The sequence below is a fragment of the Oncorhynchus gorbuscha genome, linkage group LG21 (assembly GCF_021184085.1).
Source record: "Oncorhynchus gorbuscha isolate QuinsamMale2020 ecotype Even-year linkage group LG21, OgorEven_v1.0, whole genome shotgun sequence".
Lineage (NCBI taxonomy): Eukaryota > Metazoa > Chordata > Actinopteri > Salmoniformes > Salmonidae > Oncorhynchus > Oncorhynchus gorbuscha.
In genome coordinates, this window is record NC_060193.1 from 20469804 (window position 1) to 20495485 (window position 25682).

The window sequence follows — 25682 nt, forward strand, 5'->3', positions numbered from 1 at the left end:
GGAGTTAGGAAGGATGCCTGTATCTTTGTAGTGACTGGGTGTATTGATACACCATCCAAAATGTAATTAATAACTTCACCATGCTCAAAGCGACATTCATAATCTGCTTTTTAAATTTTTACCCATCAATAGGTGTCCTTTGCGAGACATTTGAAAACCTCCCTGGTCTTTGTGGTCGAATCTGTTTCAAATACACTGCTTGACTGAGGGACCTTACAGATAATTGTGTGAGCGGTACAGAGATGAGGTAGTAAAAATGTTAAACACTATTGCAAAGAGTCCATTTAACTTATTAAGCCATAACAAAAGGGGTTTAACACGTATTGACATCTCAGCTTTCCATTCATTTCTAAACATTTCCACAAACAATTCCACTTTGACATCATTAAATCTCAATTTAATACAATTCAGCCTGTAAAGAAAATGTGGAAAAAGAGGAGTGAATACTTAGAGGGTTGAGTGTCTATTACTTGTCTGGTGGTCTGTGTACGGGTTTCTGCTTGTGTCTCACCTGTAGGTAGGCCACATGGTACTCCAGCAGGGCCTGGGCATTGCTGATGTTCTCCTTGGTTCCCACAAAGACGAAGGGGACCATGCCCTGGAGAGGAGGAGAGGAGGATTTAAGACAGTAGACTGGTAGAGCAGTCTTACTAGTGGAGAGCGCGTCATGGATTTGAGGAGGGCGAGTCCTGCTGTTTAGTCATGGACATTTGTACATTTTCGCAAGGGCCAAAGATCCGATGTATTTACGTTGATGTAGAAATACGCTGAATGAGGGTTCTCTTTGAAGGAAACATTTTAGAAAACGTGCGTGTACGCTCACAATCACAAGAAAGCACACTGAACAACAAACACCAACCGATGAGACCCCAGCCAACCCCCCTAGAACAGGTGCCGTACAGTACAGACATGCTGTGGAAACTGAAATGGGATAACGGGCAGCCTATAGACAGAGCTTATGGTTTTACAGAAATCCCAGTTGAAGGACTGCTGGATTTCCTGCTTATTCTCTCCTAACTCCAGAAATCTTCCAACCAGAATCTCTGGAAATGTTGGGAAAGCGATCAGAATTTTGACAAAGACGATGGCGGTGACGGTGAAAACATAGAAGCGGTAATTAACACCGTGGTACGGTTATTGTTAGAGCGGCCGCAGCGCTCCATTCACCTCTTGTTTAGGGGCAGTGTCTTCTCTGCCAGCCCCCTGCCTGCCTACCTCCTCCCGGGGAAGCTTTTTGTCGTTATCCCCCTCGATCCGGACCCGAACCACACCAGACTTGTCTACGATCTCCTGAATGACTTTTCCGTTCTTGCCGATCACTTTGCCTGGGAGAGGGGGGAGAAAAGGTGGACGAGTCAGGTTTACAGTTGGACGAGTCAGGAATAGTTGAAAGAGTCAAGTTTATATTAAAATTAAAAAACAATGGCACAATTGAGATGGTATCATTGTTTCTCAATACATGTATATATACAGGACATTTTGTGATTGACTAAATCACGGGTATGTGCTTTAACTTGTTAAGTGTAGGGGGCAGGATTTGGATTTTTTTGGGATGAAAAACATACCCATTTGAAACTGCCTATTTCTCAGGCCCAGAAACTAGAATATGCATATAATTGTCAGATTAGGATAGAAAACTCTAAAAGTTTCCAAAAGTGTCAAAATATTGTCTGAGAGTATAACAGAACTGATATGGCAGGCGAAAACAGGAGGAAAATCAAAACAGGAAGTGGCTTCTATTTTGAAAGCTCAATGTTCCATAGCCTGCCTTCGCTCCATTTAAAGGGATACCAACCAGATTCCTTTTCCTATCGCTTCCTCAAGGTGTGAACAGTCTTTAGACATAGTTTCAGGCTTTTATTTTAAAAAATGAGCGAGAAAGATAACATCGCATCAGTGGATGGCTGGGTGCCAGCAGAGTTTTGCTTGCGCAACAGAGTGGGGCAGCCATGGTCTCTCCCTCTCCTATTGAAAAAGTGATTGTCCCAGTTGATATATTATCGATTATATATTTTAAAAACAACCTGAGGGTTGATTATAAAAACGTTTGACATGTTTGTGGACATTACGGATACTATTTGGAATTTTCGTCTGCGATGTCGTGACAACTCGAGCCTGTGAATTTCTGAACAGACCGCGCCAAACAAATGGAAGTATTTTGGATATAAAAATAATCTTTATGGAACAAAAGGAACATTTGTGTAACTGGGAGTCTCGTGAGTGAAAACATTGTTTTTCTGATTTTCATGACCAAGCTAATTTGATACTAGGTGTTCATAATGTTTTTTCTAGTGATCGATAAACTCAAACGCTTGGCTTGCTTTTGCTGTAAAGCATATTTTCAAAATCTGACACGACAGGTAGACTAACAACAAGCTAAGCTGTGTTTTGCTATATTGTACTTGTGATTTCATGAAAATTAAATATGTTCAGTAATTTCATTTGAATTTCGCGCACTGCAATTCAGCGGGTGTTGATGAAAATGATCCCGCTAACGGGATGGGGTGCGTCAAGAAGTTAACTCACCTACGAGGTTCCTGGGCACCTGGAAGTAGTCTTCTTTGAACTCCAGGAAAACCCTGGCCAGTTTCACTGCTTCTGGAGTCTGCAATGCAAACAATCCATTATACACAGAGACAAAGACTGACACACACACCAAGACCCCTCTCTCTCTCCTAAACACACGCACAAACACGACACACCCACACACCTCTCCGTAGATCCTGAAGGTGCAGCTCTCCTCCTCCAGTTCGATGGCGGTGACGCCGGGCACCTTCCTGGCCTGCTGGATGTTGGCACCGTGGGAGCCAATGGCCAGACCCATCAGGTCTTCCCTTACCTTCACCTCCTCCTGGTATGCTGACGCCAGCTGCTTACTGGTCTGAGGGGCAAGGAGAAAAGGGGGTATGTCTCAACATTTTGATGGCCGGTCTCCACATGACATGTTAATTGAATGAACATGATGTGCATTTGTACCTCAAGGTGTTTAGTGGCTTCTTCGTTGCGGGACATGAGCATGAGCTTGGTACGGATGCTGCGGAAGTGCATGTCGCTCAGGAGAGCAGCACGCTTTACTGACGTCTCGTTCGTTGACTAGAGAGAGAGAGAATTAGTGTGAGAAAGTTACTTCTACAGAGAAAAAAAGGACAAATCTATGGTCCGTATTAAAAACGTGTCGTAGTTGTTGTGTTGATATAGGATCAAGCCCCCAGTCCATATAACCGTATGAATGACCTAAAAAGGCTAAATTGATCCTAGATCAGCACTCCTACTCTGAGAAGCTTAGTGAATACAGGCCCTGGAAGCAGTAGTTGTGATACTGACCAGCACGGTGAGCTCGTGTGAGGCTGCACTGTAGAATATACAGTTGGCTCCGATGGCTTTCCTGAAGTCTTTGTGGATGTTGTCGTTTGCACAGCTGTTGGTCCAACAATAAACTCTGGGTGAATCCACAGTTACTCACAACAATAACAACGCACTATGTAGCTACTGAGAGAGGAGCCATTGGCCTGGCCAAACACAAAGCTCAGATGACATTTCAATGTATTTAACTGTAACAAGAACCCCCTCACAAATAGCACCGAATAACCTACATAGTTCACTACGAGACAGAACAGTCAAAAGTAGTGCACTAAATAGGAAATAGGTTTTCCATTTCATGTCAAAGCAATATACTGCAGTGACTATTGGAGTAACACCCATAGACAGTCAGTCTGAGTGCAGTGCTACAGCGCCACCAGTGGTGAGGCTGGTGTAGTGCAGTGCCAGGGTCAGACTCACATGTCCCGGAGGTCTTCTGGGACAGCGATGGGGACCTTGTGGAAGGAGTTTCGGGAGGAGGGGCTGTTGGGGTTGACGGGCCGGATGCGTTCGTGCGTGACGATCTCGTTGTATGTGGCGTCGCAGGCTGCGTACTCGATGACGTAGAACTGAAGGGTTCAAATAGAGACAAGGGTTCTCAGAGACAAATGGCAAGAGAAATAAAAGTAGTGCTGAAGAGTATTTAATCAATAGAGACCGACCCATATGAACATATGGGCCAAATAATAAGGAGGGGGGGCCATATTCAGTCAGGCTAGACACGTTAATACTACCCAACTACCTAGTCAGCAAACACCGCAACAAATCTAAAAAAATGACCAAAACTGCATTCATACCACAGACAACTTATTTCTCCATCACATTGAGGATTAATAGGGTTTTTAAGGAAAGTAAATCAAAAATGGCACTTCTCTTTAATATTTCATCCAGCTTAGCCTTTATTCATTTGATTGATGAACCAAGCCCTTTTTCTAGCCCCCTCTGGCTCAGAATGAGAGCGAGAAAGAGGGAGGAGAGAGAAGGAACACACCACACGCCATGCTCTTAGGCCAGTATTAAAACCATCACTAAACAGAGCAGACATTCCAACAGGGCTTAATCATGGATCCAAATGCAGTTGTCGTATCTAGCGTCACACAGCACGAGGCCTCAATAACGAACACCTCAGTCTCACCCTTGTCGTATCTAGCGTCACACAGCACGAGGCCTCAATAACCAACACCTCCTCAGTCTCACCCTACTGACCTATAGTCAGTCTGCCTGTTTGATTCCCAGAGCTCTGGTCAAAAGTAGTGCACTATATAGGGAATAGGGGGCCGACTCGGGAAGAAAACGCCTCGCCACTCCTGAAGATCTGAGAGGATTGAATAGGTATAAAACAATGGTAGTTGCTTTAGAGTTCCTTCTCACAGACTGGGTGAAACCTCCCCCATAATTCCACCTAGAGAATGCTTTCTGATCTACAGAAGTGCGTCAGGTGTAGGGGTCAATATGGAATCTAGAATCTGTGTATAGTCTGGGTGGCCCTACAGTATGGGCCAGCCTGCATTAAAACACACAATGCGCTTCCTGCTGCCTTAGCTGACCCTATTAACCTACACTAGACTGCTGTCGGTCTAGCCAAGGAATGACTGAGGGATATCCCATAGTGGATGATGAGGGTGTGTAAAACGCTGATTCATCACACAACATGCACATGACACGAGTGCACCAAATGACGACATGGACTGATCTTGATGTTGAAAAGAGGACTAAATAGCTAAAGTATTGGTTGAGAATGAGATTCTTCATGCCTCTGTTCACAAAAGAGAGTGAAACTCGACTCCTTACGAACACACACCGTGCCCCCCCACCGACCCCATGCCGGCCCCAGCGTGCACCCAACCCCTAACTCACCAGTCCCTGACTCACCTCTCCCTTCATCATTCTCACCCGGGCCAGCCACCAGCCACATGGCTCCTGCTCGTTGGCCCTGGAGTACACCTGGGGAGGGGTAGAGGAGAGATGATTAAAACTGGACAGAGTTTATACCTGCAAGGGATACAAACTTCCACTATGTCCCTGGTTTAAAAATGCTGGATTTCCTGTTTAGGCCCATTTCCTCCTGTATATAGGGATCTTCCAAACAAGATTTCTAGGAAACCTGGGAGTTCCCATAATTTTGCAACCCTAATAACTGCTTAGGGACGCATATAGCAAGGATGGTACCAGAGCAATAAGAGGAATATAACTGGACAATTAGAAAAAGACGGAATCTCTCTTCGGAAATCAATGTAGCATAAACCATCACTTTCAGGTGTGAAAAACGTATAGGAAAGTGATAATCGTAAATGTATGAGAAATGATTGATATGGACAAGGAGATGAGTTTGTCTCAATGGCGATAATGAGTGCTGCTGTGATGAATGGAATCCTAGCTGGCTAATCACGTGACTAAATTGGACCGTGGTTAATCTCTCTCTATATCACGCTGCCGTGGTGAACAGGACTCCGGTTAATCTCTGGACTAGCAGGGAACTGCCACATGGGTAGTAATCTCCAGCAATGACTGGAATCATGGCAGAGGAAGTAAACTAGACCGTTGATAGTGATATGGATTAATGTATGGTACGGGACTCTGTATGACATCACAGTAACACTGGGGGGAAACCGCGACATCACAGTAACACTGGGGGGAAACCGCGACATCACAGTAACACTGGGGGGAAACCGCGACCCCCCCCCCCAGAAATCCCAGTTGGAGGATTCCTGGAACTTTTCTAGAAGCAGTTTTGCAACCCTAGAGGGAGATAGTGGGGTCTGTGACATGACATGAACAGCCTGGCGTACCTCAACCTCCTCTCCCTCGCCGATGTCCTTGTGGTAGTCGGCTGGAGGCGGCAGCCGCACGTCACTGAAGGGCAGCTGTCTCTCTGGTTGCCAGCTTTTTAGGGGGACAGGGAGAGAGGCCAAACAATCAAACACACAACGGTCAGCCATCTCACAAACAGGAGACACCTGAAAGACTACAACATCAGCTAACTCCCTCTTCCGGTCATGTGATTTATAACAGGAAACAAGTCCACTAGCCGTAGCACTTTCTCTGGCCTCTGAATGAGCGTGCGTGCAGGGCACGCAGTGCGAACATTTTACTCGCATATGCACCGAAATATTTTGCTGAGAGACCTGGAATGTCATTTTTCATTGTGCTCCCAATTGTCTGTGTGCACCTACATTTTAACTTGGGCACACACGTGCTCCTTGTAAAAAAAGGTCAGTGTGTGTGTGTGTGTGTGTGTGTCTTTCCAGAACATAGTCCCTAATGAAATTACTAAGAAACGCAGCAAAACACAGACCCAAAAGAGTGTCAACCCCTAACATCAGGCTTAATAGTCCTGCTGCCTGAGGCGGTGTTCTCTAGCTGACAGACCAATCTCATGGTGACAGTCCATGAAAGGGAGTATTGTACAGTTGAAGACATAAGTTTACATATACCTTAGTCAAATACGTCAAATACGCTTAAACTCAGTTTCACAATTCCTGACATTTAATGCTAGTAAAAAAAAAAAAGAAGTCTCAGGTCAGTTAGGATCACCACTATTTTAAGAATGTGAAATGTCAAAATAGTGGAGAATGATTTATTTCAGCTTGTATTTCTTTCATCACATTCCCAGTGGGTCAGAAGTTTACATACACTCAATTAGTATTTGGTAGCATTGACTTTTAATTGTTCAACTTGGGTCAAAGGTTTCAGGTAGCCTTCCACAATAAGTTGGGTGAATTTTTACATATTCCTCCTGACAGAGCTGGTGTAACCGAGTCAGATTTGTAGGCCTCCTTGCTCCAAAGCGCTTTTTCAGTTCTGCCCACAAATTGTCCAACTTTGGAAGTATGCTTAGGGTCAATGTCCATTTGGAATACCTATTTGTCTTGAGATGTTGCTTAATATATCCACATTTTCCTACCTCATGATGCAATCTATTTTGTGAAGTGCACTAGTCCCTCCTGCAGCAAAGCACCCCCAAAACATGATGCTGCCACCCCGTGTTTCACAGTTGGGCTGGTGTTCTTCAGCTTGCAAGCCTCCCCCTTTTTCCTCCAAACATAACGATGGCCATTATGGCCAAACAGTTCTATATTGGTTTCATCAGACCAGAGGACATTTCTCCAAAAAAGTACAATCGTTGTCCCCGTGTTCAGTTGCAAACCGTAGTCTGGCATTTTTATGGCGGTTTTGGAGCAGTGGCTTCTTCCTTGCTGAGCAGCCTTTCAGGTTATGTCAATATAGGACTCATTTTTCTGTGTATATAGATACTTTTGTACCTGTTTCCTCCAACATCTTCACAAGGTCCTTTGCCGTTGTTCTGGGATTGATTTGCACTTTTCACAAAGTACGTCCATCTCTAGGAGAATGAACGCTTCTCCTTCCTGAGCGTTATGACGGCTGCGTGGTCCTATGGTGTTTATACTTGCATACTATTGTTTGTTAAGGTCAACATGGTACCATCAGGCATTTGGAAATTGCTCCCAAGGATGAACCAGACTTGTGGAGGTCTATAATTTATTTTCTGAGGTCTTGGCTGATTTCTTTGGATTTTCCAATGATGTCAAGCAAAGGGGCATTCAGTTTGAAGGTTGGCCTTGAAATACATCCACAGGTACACCTCCAATTGACTCAAATGATGTCAATTTGCCTATCGGAAGCTTCTAAAGCCATGACATTTTCTGGAATTTTCCAAGCTGTTTACAGGCACAGTCAACTTAGTATAAGTAAACTTCTGACCCACTTGAATTGTGATACAGTGAATTATAAGTGAAATCTGTCTGTAAACAATTGTTGGAAAAATGACTTGTGTCATGCACAAAGTAGATGTCCTAACCAACTTTCCAAAACTATAGTTTGTTAACAAGAAATTTGTGGAGTAGTTGAAAAACGAGTTATAATGACTCCAATCTAAGTGTATGTAAACTTCTGAATTCAACTGTATTTTTGCAATGGGAAAAGCCATAAACTTAATGGGTGTAACTCAATTACATTTGGTAATGATCCTAAGATGGCACCTATAATCTACAGTAGATAAATGATCTACATATAGACTGTGTGTGTATAAAGGCAAAGTGAGAGAGACGATCAGAATCACCATCATAAACGTCAGTGGAGAACAGAACTAGTATATCGGGGAGGTAGTGTGTGTGCATTTATCGAAAACACTAAAAACGAGAGCTCGGCCTAAAAACAGGTCAATGGACTGCAGCTTCGTTAACAAATTCACAGAAAGATACTTATGCTCACGAAGTGAGGGGGTTCATGATCATTTTAATATAGGCTAGCCTTCACATAAAATAGGGTTGAACTGTACACAGGTTGAGGATATTGGTGAAAATATGAACAAAGCAGGCAATCATAGAAAGCACAGGTTTCAATCAGTCATGTAGTATCTCACACAAACAGCTACTCCTCCACAAGGCGGGGGGGGGGGGAACAGCAGAACCATCCCAAGAATGTCAGGGGCCACTGTCCAGTACGCCTGCCTGCATACCCCAGAGGACTATATTTAGGGACACCACAGACGGACAGAGTCAACGACAGGAAGAGGAACGGGGGGGTAGGGGTAGGAGCTACTATAAAGGGTTTTGTGGACAGCCGTGTCCCGAGCACAGGTGGTGCTGAAATGGGTATTTGAGGAAGAAAGTAAAACAAACAAGGAGAGCGATGACTCGAGCAGCGTGGGTAGACTGGTGTGTGTGTCTAACTAGAATAAACCTGTGACTCAGTAACTCACAAATAGAGGAGCTACTACACGTCATGAGTGTAAATAACAACTTACTTGTTTTCAAATACTATTGTGAGTGAGTCTTCATGGACATCTTTGATGAACCCCTGAAAAAGAGGAGAAAAGGTTGATGCGTAGGCATGTCAGAGGGTAGAAAAAGGTCTCTAGGTCTGGCACGGTTATGGATGAAGAGTCCTGAAAATAAAACCAGTGGAACAAATGGCTGACTGAAGAGGGGGCGGCGGGGCATTCGTGCAGTCGAGTCCTTTTCTACAGTAACATGGACTCAATGTGAGGAAACATTGTTGCGCCTTGCAAAAACGTAGAATGTTTATTCAAATGTTGACCAAAGTGGCTCACGCAATGGAGTGTTTGTCATTTGTTGAGTTGAATCAACAAATCACGGCACATTGAAGGTTACACATCCTTTTACCTCGTTTTGCTCCCATGCGCACACTTGCAATGGTCGCCAGTCCACTCATTATAGTCTCTGACTTGAATGAGGACGCCCGTATTATACATTCGATTTGTATTGCGGTACATGCAGTCAGGAGCAGAGGAGAAAACAGGAGTAAAAATGTGTTGCTGTTCGAACGGTTACTACGGCGACCGCAGTGATTTGGCTGGCAGCTATCCCCAATTCCATGACCGTCACAACCCTAGGCCCGACTGCACAAGCGTGCACGCAGATCAAAAGTGCACAACACGACCCTCCCCACTGGAGAAAGTTAAGTGATACTGGATCAACAGCCATTACAAGAGACTCCTCCTCCAAATCTGTCCCCCATCCATCAGTCAGCCCTCCACAGATCTGTCACACTGTGCCATTAACTCCCCGTAAGGGTGACAGTTGGGAGTAGTGGAGGGAGGTTGCCATGGTGCTCAGTGTTACACTGCCTTATATGGGGCCAAGAGGTCGCTGGCAGTGGCACTAGGGCCTGAGAGGGAGAGTGATTGTCAGAGCTTCACCTGCTGGAAAGAAAACCTAAGGTTTCGAGAGGCAGCGCAGGCGTTATGCATACTGAAAGGCCTTACAAGTGATAGCATCAGATTCCCTTATACTACACAATCTAACAATAACTTGAGTTCTACTGCTGCCACTTTTAGGCAGAGAGAGACGGCCAATGAGCCAGAGGGACGCCAGATTGTGTTGTGACAGTGCAATTCAAACTGCCACTGTCTGTGTTGCTGTCACTCAAACTGCAGGCTAGTGCTACAGAGACGAGCTAGCTAGTGGTTACCAGAGGGGGGGGGGGGGGTAGAAGAAGATAAAACACGTTGGATAGCTGCCTTGTTTGATGAAAGGAGACGGGCATAGTATATTCCAATACATGGCTTACTGTAGTTCTAATGAATGGTGTTCATTTTACTACCAGGTCAAAGGTCAGGCATGCCTTTTGGCATGAGTGCAGAGGTTAGAGTGTCATTCCCGGTGGTACAGTGAGGTCACTCCTTCTCCGGCCATGTGTTGCACTAGAATAACTCCCCACATGCCCAAAGACGGACCACTCTGGCGTGGGGGTGCCAGGTCTACTCTACACAACCCTGAGGACGACGTCTCTGTAAGCACCTGTGTAAGGAAGGTATTTTTTATTCTGTTTTAATATTGGACACAAGACCACAAATGCCAGTAAATCTGCAAGTCACTTGAATATTGGAAATCTGTTCCAAAGTATTCCCACGCATAATGCTATAAGAGCCTACAATCTTCTGGGAAGGCTTTCCACTAGAAGTTGGAACACTTCTGCGGGGACTTGCTTCCATTCAGCCACAAGATTATTATTGAGGCCGAGCACCGATGTCAGGACGATTAGGGCTGGTTCGCAGCCGGCGTTCCAAATCATCCCCACGGTGTTCGATGGGATTGAGGTCAGTGCTCTGTGTAGGCCAGACAAGTTCTTCCACACCGATCGACAAAAGATTTTTGTATGGAACAGCTTTGTGCAAGGAGGCAGTGTCATGCTGAAACCGTAAAGGGCCTTCCCCAAACTGTTACCACAAAGTTGGAAGCACTTTGTACAATGTCTACTCTCTTTGTAAAATGTCATTGTATGCTGTATCGTTTAGATTACCCTTCACTGAAACTAAAGGGACCAAGCTCGAACCATGAAAAACAGCCCGAGACATTCTTCCTTCAAACTTTACAGTTAGCACTATGCATTGAGGCAGGTAGCATTCTCCTGGCATCAGCCAAGCCCAGATCTGTCCATCGGACTGCCATATGGTGAAGAGTGATTCATCACTCCAGGAGAATGCGCTTCCAATGATCCAGAGTCCAATGGAAGCGAGCTTTGTCAATCGAGCCGACGCTTGGCATTGCATATGGTGATCTTCGGCTTGTGTGTTGCTTCTCGGCCATGGAAACCCATTTCATGAAGCTCCCGACATTGTTTTCAGAGGCAGTTTGAGAGCTCAGTAGCGAGTGTTGCAACCGAAGACGGATGATTTTTACACGCTAAGCGCTTCAGCACTCCGCGGTCCCGTTCTGTGAGATTGTGCCCTACCACTTGGCGGCTTGAGCCGTTGTTGATCCTAGATGCTTACACTTCACAATAACAGCACTTACCAGAGCAGCACTAGCAGGGCAGAATTTTGAAAGACTTGTTGGAAACGTGTTGAAAGTCACTGAGCTCTTCAGTTTGTTTATGGCAATTGCATGGCTGTGTGCTCAATTTTATGCACCGGTCAGCAACGAGTGTGCCTGAAATAGCCAAATCCATTCATTTGTATATATAGTGTACATGTGATCGTATAGAAGATTTAAGCAAGGTTTGAAATGGTGTTTTAGTCCAATATATCCATTTGGGCCTCTTGTGGTTAAGTTCCTGTCCACAATTTATTTGGCCCCATGACCATGTGCTCAAGAAAAACAGATCTATACATATACAAATTACATTTTTGTTAAACATCCCTTTTTCAGTACCCTGTCTTTCAAAGAACATTGTAAAAATCCAAATAAATTCACAGATCTTCATCATAAAGTGTTAAACACTGTTCCTCATGCTTGTTTAATGAACCATAAACAATTAATGAACATGCACCTGTGGAACGGTCGTTAACTTGAGTGTAGGGGGCAGTATTTTGATGTTTGGATGAAAAACGTACCGAAATTAAACTGCCTATTTCTCAGGCCCAGAATCTAGAATATGCATAGAATTATCAGATTAGGATAGAAAAACCCCTAGTTTCCAAAATTGTCAAAATATTGTCTGTGAGTATAACAGAACTGCTATAGCTGTGCAGCAATGCTCCCCATCAAATCTGACAGAGAATCTGCAGAGAAGAATGGGACAAACTCCCCAAATCCAAGTGTGCCATCACAATAGTCAGCCTGCATGATAGATAACAAAGAGCAAGATCAACCAATGACATTCCCATTCTTGCTCTTTTTCAACTAAATGGTTTATGTCACCATAGATCTCCATGTGGCAAAGTCATTATAGCTGTCATTATTCTTGACCTGTGAAACCTAGTGTCTATTCACCACAGCTGACCCCTCAAGCAGGGACCACATTCCCCCTGGTCCTCCAGATCACACTTAAAGGGGAATCCTGCAGTTCACACAACTGACAAATGGAGGTATTTTGGATATAAAAATAATCTTTATGGAACAAAAGGAACATTTATTGTGTAACTGGGAGTCTCCTGAGTGCAAACATCCGAAGATCAAAGGTCAGCGATTAATTTTACTGCTTTTCTGACTTTTGTGACCAATCTACTTGGCTGCTAGCGGTTTGTAATGTTCTGTCTGCTGAGAGAGAGGTCCTTACATCAACGGTTGGTATGCTTTCGCTGAAAAGCTTTTTTGAAATCTGACACGCCAGGTGGATTAACAACAAGCTAAACTGTGTTTTGCTATATTGCACTTGTGATTTCATAAAAATTTAATATTTTTAGTAATTTAATTTGAATTTGGCAATTCAGCGGATGTTGACGAAAATGATCCCGCTAACGGGATGGGATGGGTGAGTTAAGACACTAACAGCTTACAGATGGTAGGCAATTAAGGTCACAGTTATGAAAACTTAAGACACAAATGAGGTCGACCGGGCCTGTACTAGAGGTCGACCGATAATGCTTTTTCAACCCCGATGCCGAATATTGGAGGACCAAAAAAGCCGATACCGGTTTAAACCGGCCGATATTTTTATTCATTTATTTGTTATAATGACAATTACAACAATACTGCATGAACACTTATTTTAACTTAATATAATAGATCAATAAAATCTATTTAGTCTCAAGTAAATAATGAAACATGCTCAATTTGGCTTAAATGATGCAAAAACAAAGTGTTGGAGGGGTGAAAGTGCAATATGTGCTATGTAAGAAAGCTAACGTTTCAGTTCCTGGCTCAGAACATGAGAACATATGAAAGCTGGTGGTTCCTTTTAACATGTGTCTTCAATATTCCCAGGTAAGACGTTTTAGGTGGTAGTTATTATAGGAATATTTCCCTCTATACCATTTGTATTTCATTAACCTTTGACTATTGGATGTGCTTATAGACACTTTAGTATTGCCAGTGTAACAGTATAGCTTCCGTCCCTCTCCTCGCTCCTCCCTGGGCTCGAACCAGCAACACAACAGCCACCATCGAAGCAGCGTTACCCATGCAGAGCAAGGGGAACAACTACTAGAAGGCTCAGAGCGAGTGACGTTTGAAACTCTATTAGCACGCGCTAAATAGCTAGCCATTTCACTTCGGTTACACCAGCCTCATCTCGGGAGTTGATAGGCTTGAAGTCATAAACAGCGCAATGCTTGACGCACAACGAAGAGCTGCTGGCGAAACGCACAAAAGTGCTGTTTGAATGAATGTTTACGCGCCTGCTTCTGCCTACCACCGCTCAGTCAGATACTTAGATACTTGTATGCTCAGTCAGATTATATGCAACCCAGGACACGCTAGATAATATCTAGTAATATCAACCATGTGTAGTTAACTAGTGATTATGATTGATTGTTTTTTATAAGATAAGTTTAATGCTAGCTAGCAACTTACCTTGGCTTACTGCATTCACGTAAAAGGCAGTCTCCTTGTGGAGTGCAACGAGAGAGGCAGGTCGTTATTGCATTGGACGAGTTAACTGTAAGGTTGCAGGATTGAATCCTCTGAACTGACAAGGTGAAAAATCTGTCTTTCTGCCCCTGAACAAGGCAGTTCACCCACAGTTCCTAGGCAGTCATTGAAAATAAGATTGTGTTCTTAACTGACTTGCCTAGTTAAATAAAGGTCTTAAAAAAAATACATTTTAAAAAAAAATACAGATTTCCGATTGTTATGAAAACTTGAAATCGGCCCTAATTAATCGGCCATTCCGATTAATCAGTCGACCTCTAGCCCGTACTCTGGAGTGGGATCGATTTGGAGGTGGAGGGTCCCTTATGGTCTGGGGCGGTGTGTAACAGCATCAGACTGAGCTTGACGTCATTGCAGGCAATCTCAATGCTGTGCGTTACAGGGAAGACACCCTCCTCCCTTTTGTGGTACCCTTCCTGACATGACCCTCCAGCATGACAATGCTACCAGCCATAGTGCTCGTTCTGTGCGTGATGTCCTGCAACACAGGTATGTCAGTGTTCTGCCATGGCCAGCGAAGAGCCCGGACCCGAATGCCATTGAGCACGTCTGGGACCTGTTGGATCGGAGGGTGAGGGCTAGGGCCATTCCCCCCAGAAATATCCAGGAACTTGCAGGTGCCTTGGTGGAAGAGCGGGGTAAGATCTCACAGCAAGAAATGGCAAATCTGGTGCAGTCCATGAGGAGGAGATGCACTGCAGTACTTAATGAAGCTGGTGGCCACATCAGATACAGACTTTTGATTTTGACCCCTTTTGTTCAGGGACACATTATTCCATTTCTGTTAGTCACACATCTGTGGAACTTGTGCAAACAGTGTTCTTCCCCAAAAACATATCAAAATGACAATCTAGCTAACTATATAGCTGTCATCTAAAATAACCCTAATTTATAAGACTATTCTTATTTGATTAATGAGGGCTGGACCCATCTCAGTGAAGCTAGCCACAATAAGGATTAGCGACAATAATGGACTTTGCGGTTAGCGTTCAAAATGAAAGTATGGTACAATTCTACTATTTGTATTAATTTGCATCAGTCATTGACAAACTGCAAATTCCACTATTATGCCTATGCCTTAATTTGGCTAGCTTCACAACACACAACCCGGTCAAGCCCTCACTAGCCACATGAAGCTTGCTGGCTACTTATAACATTAGCTTTGGGCAACAGGTTTAGGTAGCTGGCTAGATATTCATTTTCGTGAACTGAAGTTCAATTTCAATAGGTGAGCAACAACTGGCAACCTAGTCAATACTTACAAGGATTCCTAAATCATTGCTAAGAATAATGAAAATGACTGCAGTTTTTACTGGTCATTGTTTTCAGGCTGGTTGTATTGGTGCTAGCTAGGTACCAAGCTAAAGCTAGCTAACACAGAAGTTGCAGTCGAACAAATTATGCTTTATTACCAACGCGGAATTGTAAACATTGTTCGTGGCCAGTGTTTGCTGCCTTTTTTGTACAGCTTTGACAGTGCTACCGTCTCTTTTTTGACACGCAAAAAGCTAAACACCATTCCATAGTATGCATGTCATGAAGCTAATAGCAGTGATGCTATTACTGTGCAACTCCAGTAGGACATTATCGGAAAAATAGCACACTTGGTAGTGTTAACCGGTACTTGACCAGTCGGCGAAAGCCAACGTCACCCATGACAGAACGGTTGATTGTCAAGGGCAATTAAATTAATTATCTTGGCTTTAATGGACTTCGCCTTCAAGTTGTCGTTTCGCTGAAATTGTTACTCTTTCAAATGACTGCTTGACTGCTTGATCCACACAGCAGACATTGTAGGGTAGGTTAGGAATGGTGTGTTGCACGTGTAGCACTATTTTTTTTACGTGGCGTCATTACGTCATGTACCTACATTATTTAGGTATGCAAGTCAGCTTTGCACACGACAGATGTTGGCATTTTTTGCGAATATCGTCTGATAACGATATATCGTGCATCCTTAACTTTAGGAATACACAGGGAGAGACTATGGAAGCCTATCCCCACCGCTAATTATATTTTTTCCCACGTTCTCTCGAAATTTACTAAATATTGAGAAGTTATTTGAGAAGGCCAACATCCCGAAGTCGCCTCTTCACTGTTGACGTTAGAGACTAGTGTTGTGCGGGTACTATTTAATGAATCTGCCAGTTGAGGACTTGCGAGGTGTCTGTTTCTCAAACTAGACACTTGTGCACAATTGAGTAATCTGACAAGTACACCGGGGCCTCCCACTCCTTTTTCTCATCTGGTTAGCGCCAGTTTGCACTTGTCTGTGAAGGGAGTAGTACACAGCGCTAGCCAGGAAACTGAAGATCTCGTACATTTCTCACATGGAATAGCCTTCATTTCCCAGAACAATAGTAGACTGATGAGTTTCAGCAGTTGGTTCTTTGTTTCTGGCCATTTTGAGCCTGTAATCGAAACCACAAATGCTGATGCGCCAGACACTCAGCTAGTCGAAAGGACAATTGTATTGCTTATTTTATCAGAACAGTTTTCAGCTGTGCTAACAATTGCAAAATAGTTTAATGATCAATTAGCCTTTTAAAATGAACTTGGATTAGCTAAAACGTGCCACTGGAACACAGGAGTGATGGTTGCTGATAATGGGCCTGTGTACGCCTATGTAGAAATTCCATTAAAAAAAGAATCTGCCATTTACAGCTACAATAGTCATTTACAACATTAATGTCTACACTGTATTTCTGATCAATTTGATGTTATTTTAATGGACAAAAGTGCTTTTTTAAGGGACATTTCCAAGTGACCCCAAACTTAACTATAGTTTATGTCATTTTTTATTTAGCTAGGCAAGTCATTAAGGAACAAATTCTTATTTGCAGTGACGGCCTTGTTCAGGGGCAGAACGACAGATTTTGACCTTGTCAGCTCGGGGATTGAATCTAACAACCTTTCAGCTACTGGCCCAAAGCGCTAACCACTAGGCTACCTGCCACCCCAATAAATACATATATACATAACCAGTCAAAAGTTTGGACATGCCTGCTCATTCAAGGGTTTCTTTAATTTTACTATTTTCTACATTGTAGAATAAGTGAAGACTTAACGATGAAAACACATTTGGAATCAGGTAGTAAACAATCAAATTCTAAATCAAAATATATTTTGATGTTTTATTATTCAAAGTAGCCACCCTTTGCCTTGATGACAGCTTTGTTTGATTCAAGCAATCTCCTCTGAACAGTTGATGTTGAGATGTCTGTTACTTGAAATCCGAAGCATTTATTTGGGCTGCAATTTCTGAAGCTCGTAACTAATAAACATATCCTCTGCAGCAGAGGTAACTCTGGGTCTTCCATTCCTGTGGCAGTCCTCGTGAGAGCCAGGTTCATTATAGCACTTGTTGGTTTTTGCGACTGCACTTTTATAAACTTTCAAAGTTCTTGAAATTTTCCAGATTGGCTGACCATGTCTTATCGTAACGATGGACTGTCATTTCTCTTTGCTTATTTGAGCGGTTCTTGCCATAATATGGACTTGGTATTTTACCAAATAGGGCTATCGTCTGTACTACTACCCCCTCAACTTGTCACAAGACAACTGATTGGCTCAAATGCATTAACAAAATGAATTCTACAAACTTAACAAGGCACACCTGTTAATTGAAATGCATTCCAGGTGACTACCTCATGAAGCTGGTTGAGAGAATGCCAAGAGTAAACAAAGCTGTCATCAAGGCAAAGGGTGGCTACTTTGAAGGTCAAATATATTTTTTTTAACTTTTTGGGTTAATACATGATTCCAAATGTGTTATTGCATAGTTTTGATGTCTTCACTATCATTCTACAAAGTAGATAACAGTAAAAACTAAGAAAAACAATGGAATGAGTAGGGCTGTCCAAACTTTTGACTGATATTGTGTATATATAAAGAAGTCAAAGGGCTCTCACAGGTTTCCTAGATAAATTAAAGGGATGTCGAAAACGCTTGATATGTGTGCTTGATATGAACAAGAATGAGAGGAGATTAGTACAGTGCCTTCAGAAAGTATTCATACCCTTGGATTTAAAATCAACATGTGTTACAGCCCAAATTCAAAATGGATAAAAATTGACTCTCACTCATCTACACAAAATAATGCGTAAGGACAAAGTGAGATTTTTTCTCACCAAAATTGTTTCAAATAGAACACAAAGGCCTCCCAGGTGGTGCAGTGGTTAAGGGCGCTGTACTGCAGCACCAGCTGTGCCACCAGAGACTCTGGGTTCTCGTCCAGGCTCTGTCGTAACTGGCCACGACCGGGAGGTCCACAATTGGCCTAGCGTTGTCCGGGTTAGGGAGGGCTTGGCGGGTAGGGAAATCCTTGTCTCATCGTGCACCAGCGACTCCTGTGGTGGCCCGGGCGCAGTGCGCGCTAACCAAGGTTGCCAGGTGCACGGCGTTTCCTCCGACACATTGGTGCGGCTGGCTTCCGGGTTGGATGGCGATCTGTTAAGAAGCAGTGCGGCTTGGTTGGGTTGTGTATCGTAGGACGCATACTTTCAATCTTCGTCTCTCCCGAGCCTGTACGGGAGTTGTAGCGATGAAACAAGATAGTAGCTACTAAACAATTGGATACCACGAAATTGGAGAGAAAAAGGGATAAAAAAAATGTTTTTTAAATAGAACACAGAAATCTTATTTACAACCGAGTCAATACTTTGAAGCACATTTGGCAGTGTTTACAGTTGAGACTCTGGTTAAGTCTAAGAGCAAATATTTGCCCATTGTTGTTTATTTTTTTAATCATTCAGAGACAACCATTTTCAGGTCTTGCAATAGGTTCATGTAGATTTAAGTCAAATCTAACTTGGCTACTCTGACATTCACTGTCTTCTTGCTAATCAACTTCAGTGTTGATTTGGCCTTGTGTTTTAGGCTATTGTCCGGCTGAAAGGTGAATTAATCTCCCAGAGTCTGATGGAAAGCAGACAAACAGGTTTTCCCAATAGGATTTTCCCTGTGCTTAGCTCCATTCAATTTTTTAATCCTGAAAAACTCCAGTCCTTACCTATTACAAGCATACCCACAACATGATGCAGACAGCGCTATGCTGGAAATTAGTGGTTATACTCAGAAATGTGTTGGATATTCCCCGAACACTTCGTATTCAAGCCAAAAAGTGAATTGCTTTGCCACATTACTTTATTCTATACAGGCTTCCTTTTCACTCTGTCAATTAGGTTAGTATTGTAGAGTACTAGAATGTTGTTGATCTATCCTCAGTGCTATCATATCACAGCCATTAAACTTCGTAACTGTTTTAAAGTCACCATTGGCCTCGGTGAAATCCCGGCGTAACCCTCATTCCTCTCCGGCAACAGTTAGGAACGACGCCTGTATATTTGTAGTGACTGGATGTATTGATACACCATCCAAAGCGTGATGAACTTCACCATGCTCGAAGGTATATTCAATGTGGGTTTTTTTTGTACCCATCTATCAATGGTGCCCTTCTTTGCAAGGCATTGGAAAACCTTCCAGGTCTTTGTGGTTGAATCTGTGTTTGAAATTCACTACTCTACTTAGGGATCTTACAGATAATTGTATGTGTGGAGTACAGAGATGGGGTAATTCAAAAATCATGTTATAACACTTAATGCACATAGAGAGTCCATGCAAATTACGTGACTTGTTATGCACATTTTCACTCCTGAACTTATTTAGGCTAGCATAACAAAGGGATTGAACACATATTGACACTTCAGCTTTTCATTTGAATGAATAGGTAAACATTTTCAAAACCACAATTCTACTTTGACATCACGGGGTAGTGTGTAGACCCCCCACCCACCCATAAAAATAAACTCAATTCAATACATTTTAAATTAAGGCTGTAAGGCAACCAAATGTGAAAAGGTGTGAATACTTTCTAAAGGCACTGTAAAGGTGAATGGATTGTAAACTTTCAGGCCGTGGAGACAAAATGTCACAAAGTTAACAGAACAGGTGTGAGGGAGGAGAATAAATATAGTCCAAACCAGGGGTATTAAACTCTTACCCTACGAGATCCTGAACCAGTTGGTTCTGTTCTACCTGATAATGAATTGCACCCACCTGGTGTCAAAGGTCTAAATCCATCCCTAATTAGATGGAAACAATAAAAAAATGCAGTGGAACTGTCTTCGAGGTCCAGAGTTTGAGTTTGAGGGATTTAAACCACAAGGGGAGAGCAGAGCTAGAGAAAAAACAGGACAGGGTGAATGAAAATTTGGACTGGAAGGGTGCTGAGATTAGAATCACCTGTTCCACCAACACCTGCTTCAGTTCTTCAGTTACTGTCAGGCAGGCTCAACTGAGCCATTCAACCATTAGCAAATCACGAGGGCCTATTCAACTGTCTGCCAGTACACAAACTGTCTGTTTTACTAAACTACAGCAAGCATTTGCACAGGGACTTCTGCCTTACTGACGTTAAATGTAGTCATTTGACTCAACTTTAGTCACTGAATAAAATAACTGACATCCTCATAATGAAAATGAATGCATTGACCCCCTTATGTTGTGTCACCTAATTTGGTTGTCACTGTAGTGTGATGTTTGGAAACAGCCATGATATGACTAACTATCAATGTAAATAATTTGATTCACTGTACTAACGTAGGCTGACTCATCCTCCTCGTTTGAACGAGAAATTGTTAGAAAAAAAACTTGGGGAACAATGTGAGAAAGTGGAAATAATTTAACAGCTTTATGGTAGGTACCTGCTTCGAAAGACGAATCAAATACATTACGTCAGTTAGGCTACTTACTTTGCTATGTCTCACCCGGGACAGTAAACAAACAGGTCGAGATCTCAGAACATTTTAGATTGCCCATCCTTCCACCGCCCTTATTCTCGCTAGCAAATGTGAGTGATTAGCTAGCAACTCCTACCAAAGAAAGGAGTGCCCCGAGAAGATGGTTAGCTGACTACCTCAAGACAGCCAACAAAGTGTAAAATTGACATTTGGAATTGACCAAAACCAGGCCACAACAAGCGTGCTCCACAATGGCCAACGGTGGCCTGATGAACAACAAAAAAAATCTAGGAATAGCGATCTTAACATTTTTTGGGCCTACTCTCAATGAATGATGCTGCTAACCAAATATGCCAGCTAGTTAGTTAACGTTACCAACGCTAGTTGGTATTTGCTAGCTAGTTAGAACAAAACTCTGTCGACATAAATATTTGCAATTGTTTACCAGTTGTGCATCCTTAGCTAACGTTAATCACTGCACTATTTAATTTACCTTGTAGAAGGCCCCGTTCGAACCGCGAACCTCCACCGCCAGCCCGTCCATAGTCGTCGGTAGGTCCGCACGACTGGGCTTCTCTGATTGAGCCGCTACGACTCCGTGCGGTTCCGGTACCACCCCCAGCTTATCTGCCGCTGGCCCGTCGCCGCTCTCCGGCCGCTTGTGGATTTCCAGTGTTTCGGGAGGTGGAGGGAGAGGGGTGAAGGGATCGGGGAGTTGGGTGTTGATTATGGGATCAACGAATAGCTAACGTTAGCGTCTCCAGCGGTCAACTTCACGTTAGCTCACTACCTAGCTAACGTTAGCAAACTATCGACGATACCTTTGTTAGCTAGCGTGCAACAGCACTAGCAAGGTGCTGTCCTGCGTTGAGGGGGCCCGCGGCGGTCTAGTTGCAATGTGCTTCAAAGCTAATGATGCTATGTGAAAGGAAGATGTTAGCAAGCAGCTAGCTATCACCGACACCTTGATTCCGTCACTTGAAGGATGCCAAAACAGGCGTATACATGCAGCAGTCGGAGAGAAGTTACTGTATTAAGTCATCGCTGGGATTCCTTTTGTTGTTTTTAAGTATATTTTAGCAAAAAAAGTATCCTCCCGAACTAAGCGTTTGTGGTGCACTATCGCCCGACAACTCCTAATACTCCAACCACCCGTCCCTCAAACGCACGCCGACAGAGTACATCAGTGAGGTACTGAATGATCTCGATAAGCCCACCCCGCATTCTTGAAAGATACACCCAAAATAGCATACTGACTTATTATTGGTCAACATGACCGCAAATCAAATATAGATATTTTTCATTGGTTCAACAGTTAGAGGCCGGTCTGTGTTTCATCCAATAATTGCGCCAAATATCTATTTTAGGCATCTCTATTGGAGATACTGCCTGTCAGTTATGTTACCAAAATTACTGGCTAAAATGGCAAGCTAATCTTGTGGACCTCTACATTCCCATCCTTATTGTGATTTAATTGAGTCCAGGGGTAGTCTATGAAAATTATCAAATCACGTTCATAAATGTGCAGACCACATTCATATTCATATGAAATAAATATTTGTGGAAGAAAAATAATGTTACACTTTGCATGTTTTTTTTTAGATCCATTAGTAGGCTACCGGGTATATAGAAATGTGAAAATGCAGGTATTCACATTTGCAAGTGAAGTGACATACTTTCAGAAAAACGGCCTCCATGTCCAGTCCTAGTTAAGAGGTATTTTTTATACAATGAGGGCTTACCCCTGCCAAACCTGTAAAGGAGAGCTTGTAAACAGCTGACTGAGCCCTCTACCAATCAGTGCCCAGTCAGTTGTTACATTATGCAAGAACCAAAGTTACAAAACCCCATCTGAGGGACCATGAATGACTATTATGGACCAGGGCACCTATTCAAAAAGTGTCTCAAAGTGGTAGTGCTGATCTGATTAATTTAAAGGGGTTAATCAGCAATTGCTACATCCATCTTTGGACTTTGAAATGAATGCTATAACGTTATACCAATTGAATCTTGAAGAATATCACTTATTAACGCAGCAGGAGCTTAGTTCAACTGTCACACTCCATCAGAACACAAAATATAAGCATGCTTTACTCCATTGTTTGTAATCAATCCAATTGTAAAAAAAAAACATTGTATAGCTTTAAAACATGGTTAAAACTTCTGTCCTTGCATCCATAGCTTTTTCTACGAGTTTGAGAGTAGTTACATTTCTCTAGTGCTATCCCTCAGCTTTTTACCAAAAAGAGCGGTCCGGTGGCCTCTTTGTTATTGTGTGAACTGCAGGTTTCCCCTTTAAGCGTGATCTGGGGGAACAGGGGGAATGTCATCCCGGCCTGAAGGGTCAGCTGTGGTGACTAGACACTAGGTTTCACAGGTCAAGAATAGTGACAGCTATAATGACTTTGCCACATGGAGATCTATGGTGACATAAACCATTTAGTTGAAAAAGAGCAAGAATGGTGTAACGCCGGGGTGTAGTGGAGGAAGAAGTCAGGCGCAGGAAGCAGGGAGCCCCACTGCGTTGGCGGTCAGCACTCCTCTTCTGCCGTCCACTGGCTTGTTTGCGCGATTCCTGCCGGCCCTCCAGGTCTCCTTGGAGCGCTGCACCCACTCCTCCACCGCAGGAGCCTCGTCCGACTCGGATGCCAAGGTGCCAGGACCGGCTGGTAGCCCAACACACACTGAAACGGTGATAGGTTTGTTGAGGAGTGACGGAGTGAGTTTTGGGCCAAGGGACATACCTAGACCACTCCCTGGGCCGGTCCTGGCAATACGACCGCAGAAACCTACCCACCTCCTGGTTCACTCTCTCCACCTGCCCATTACTCTCGGGGTGATAACCGGAGGTCAGGCTGACCGAGACCCCCAGACGCTCCATGAACGCCCTCCATACCCAGGACGTGAACTGGGGACCCCGATCAGAGACGATGTCCTCCGGCACCCCGTAGTGCCGGAAGACGGGGCAAATAACACCTCCGCAGTCTGTAGGGCTGTAGGGAGACCGGGCAACGGGAGGAGACGGCAGGACTTAGAAAACCGATCCACAACCACCAAAACCGTAGTGTTCCCCTGAGACGGGGGGGGGCGATCGGTCAGGAAATCCACTGATAAGTGAGACCATGGCCGTTATGGAATGGGGAGGGGTTGTAACTTCCCTCTAGGAAGGTTCCTAGGAGCCTTACTCTGGGCGCACACCGAACAGGAAGAAACATAAACCCTAACTTCCCTAGCCAAGGTGGGACATCAATACTTCCCCCGGAGGACACGCACTGTCCTCGCCACCCCAGGATGACCCGAGGAGGGTAGGGTGTGAGCCCACCGAATCAGTTGGTCCCGGACACCAAGCGGCACGTACGTAGGCCCAGCCGGCTCCACCCGTAACGCTCGCTCAATGTCCGAGTCCACCTCCCATACCACTGGTGCCATCAGCCTCGAGGCTACAAGGATGGGAGTAGGCTCGGTGGACCGGTCCTCCGTGTCATAGAGACGGGACAGCGCGTCGGCCTTTATGTTCAGGGAGCCTGGTCTATAAGACAGAGTGAACCTGAATCGGGTGAAGAACATGGATACATTGCCTGAAGCGGATTCAGTCTCCTAGCTGCCCGAATATACTCCAGATTCAGGTGGTCGGTCCAGATGAGAAAGGGGTGCTTAGCCCCCTCAAGCCAGTGTCTCCACACCCTCAGGGCCTTGACCACCGCTAACAACTCCCGGTCCCCCACATCATAGTTACGCTCCGCCGGACTGAGCTTCCTTGAAAAGAAAGCGCAGGGGCGGAGTTTTGGTGGCGTACCCGAGCGCTGTGATAGCACGGCACCCACCCCAGCCTCAGACGCGTCCACCTCCACTTTGAATGCTAGAGAGGGGTCCGGGTGTGCCAACACAGGTGCATCCATGAACAGCACCTTCAACCTATTGAAGGCTCTGTCCGCCTCTGCCGACCACCGCAAACACCCAGGCCCCCCCTTCAGCAGTGAGGTAATGGGGTCCACTACCTGGCCAAAACCCCGGATAAACCTCCTTCACCATGGCAGGAATTGGACGATTAATGCGGTAATACTCCATCACCACCCCCGAGGTGGAAATGCGATAACCCAGGAAGGAGACGGCTCATTTGGAGAACACAAACTTCTCAGCCTTGACATATAGGTCATGTTCCAGCAGTCTACCAAGCACCTTGCGCACCAGAGACACATGCACAGCGCGGGTGGCGGAATAGATCAGAATATCATCGATATAGATAACCACGCCATGCCCGGGCAGGTCCCTGAGAATCTCGTCTACAAAGGATAGAAAGATGTCTGGAGCATTCTTTAACCCATACGGCATGACAAGGTACTCATAGTGGCCCGATGTGGTACTAAACGCAGTTTTCCACTCGTTTCCATCCCGAATACGTACTAGACTATACGCGCTCCTGAGATCCAGTTTTGTAAAACAATTGTGCTCCGTGAAATGATCCAACCGCCGTAGCGATGAGAGGTAGTGGGTAACTAAACCCCACTGTGGCATTTAGACCTCTATACTCAATGCACAGACGCAGACCTCCCTCCTTTTTCTTCACAAAAAAAGAAACTTGAGGAGACAGGTGAGATGGAGGGCCGAATGTACCCCTGCCCCAGAGATTCCGTGACATATGTCTCCATAGCCAACATCTGCTCCTGGGACAATGGGTACACATGACTCTTGGGAAGCGCAGCGTTTACCTGTCGATGAGGTGGTAATTTAGTGGCTCTCTTCTTACTGAAAGCGATTGCCAAATCTGCATATTCAGGGGGGATGT

General features: G+C 44.2%; 1 protein-coding gene across 4 annotated transcripts in view; it reads right to left on the reverse strand.

Annotated features, from left to right (window-relative positions):
* Positions 1–22093, reverse strand: part of LOC124007943 (fragile X mental retardation syndrome-related protein 1-like) — a 30397-nt gene extending 8304 nt beyond the window's left edge. Inside the window, exons 1-11 of one of the 4 annotated variants that reach the window (XM_046318835.1) lie at positions 21390–22093; positions 9128–9180; positions 6150–6243; positions 5218–5304; positions 3781–3929; positions 3325–3418; positions 2977–3093; positions 2711–2881; positions 2527–2605; positions 1216–1325; positions 512–598 (exon numbers count right to left, since the gene is read on the reverse strand). In XM_046318835.1, coding sequence (XP_046174791.1) covers positions 512–598; positions 1216–1325; positions 2527–2605; positions 2711–2881; positions 2977–3093; positions 3325–3418; positions 3781–3929; positions 5218–5304; positions 6150–6243; positions 9128–9180; positions 21390–21440 — 1092 coding nt within the window. In that variant the 5' untranslated portion in view covers positions 21441–22093. Of the gene's footprint in view, positions 1–511; positions 599–1167; positions 1326–2526; positions 2606–2710; positions 2882–2976; positions 3094–3324; positions 3419–3780; positions 3930–5217; positions 5305–6149; positions 6244–9127; positions 9181–21389 lie in introns of all 4 variants that reach the window. The other 3 variants (XM_046318836.1, XM_046318834.1, XM_046318833.1) reach the window with 3 other exon arrangements.
* Positions 22094–25682: the final 3589 nt, after the last annotated feature.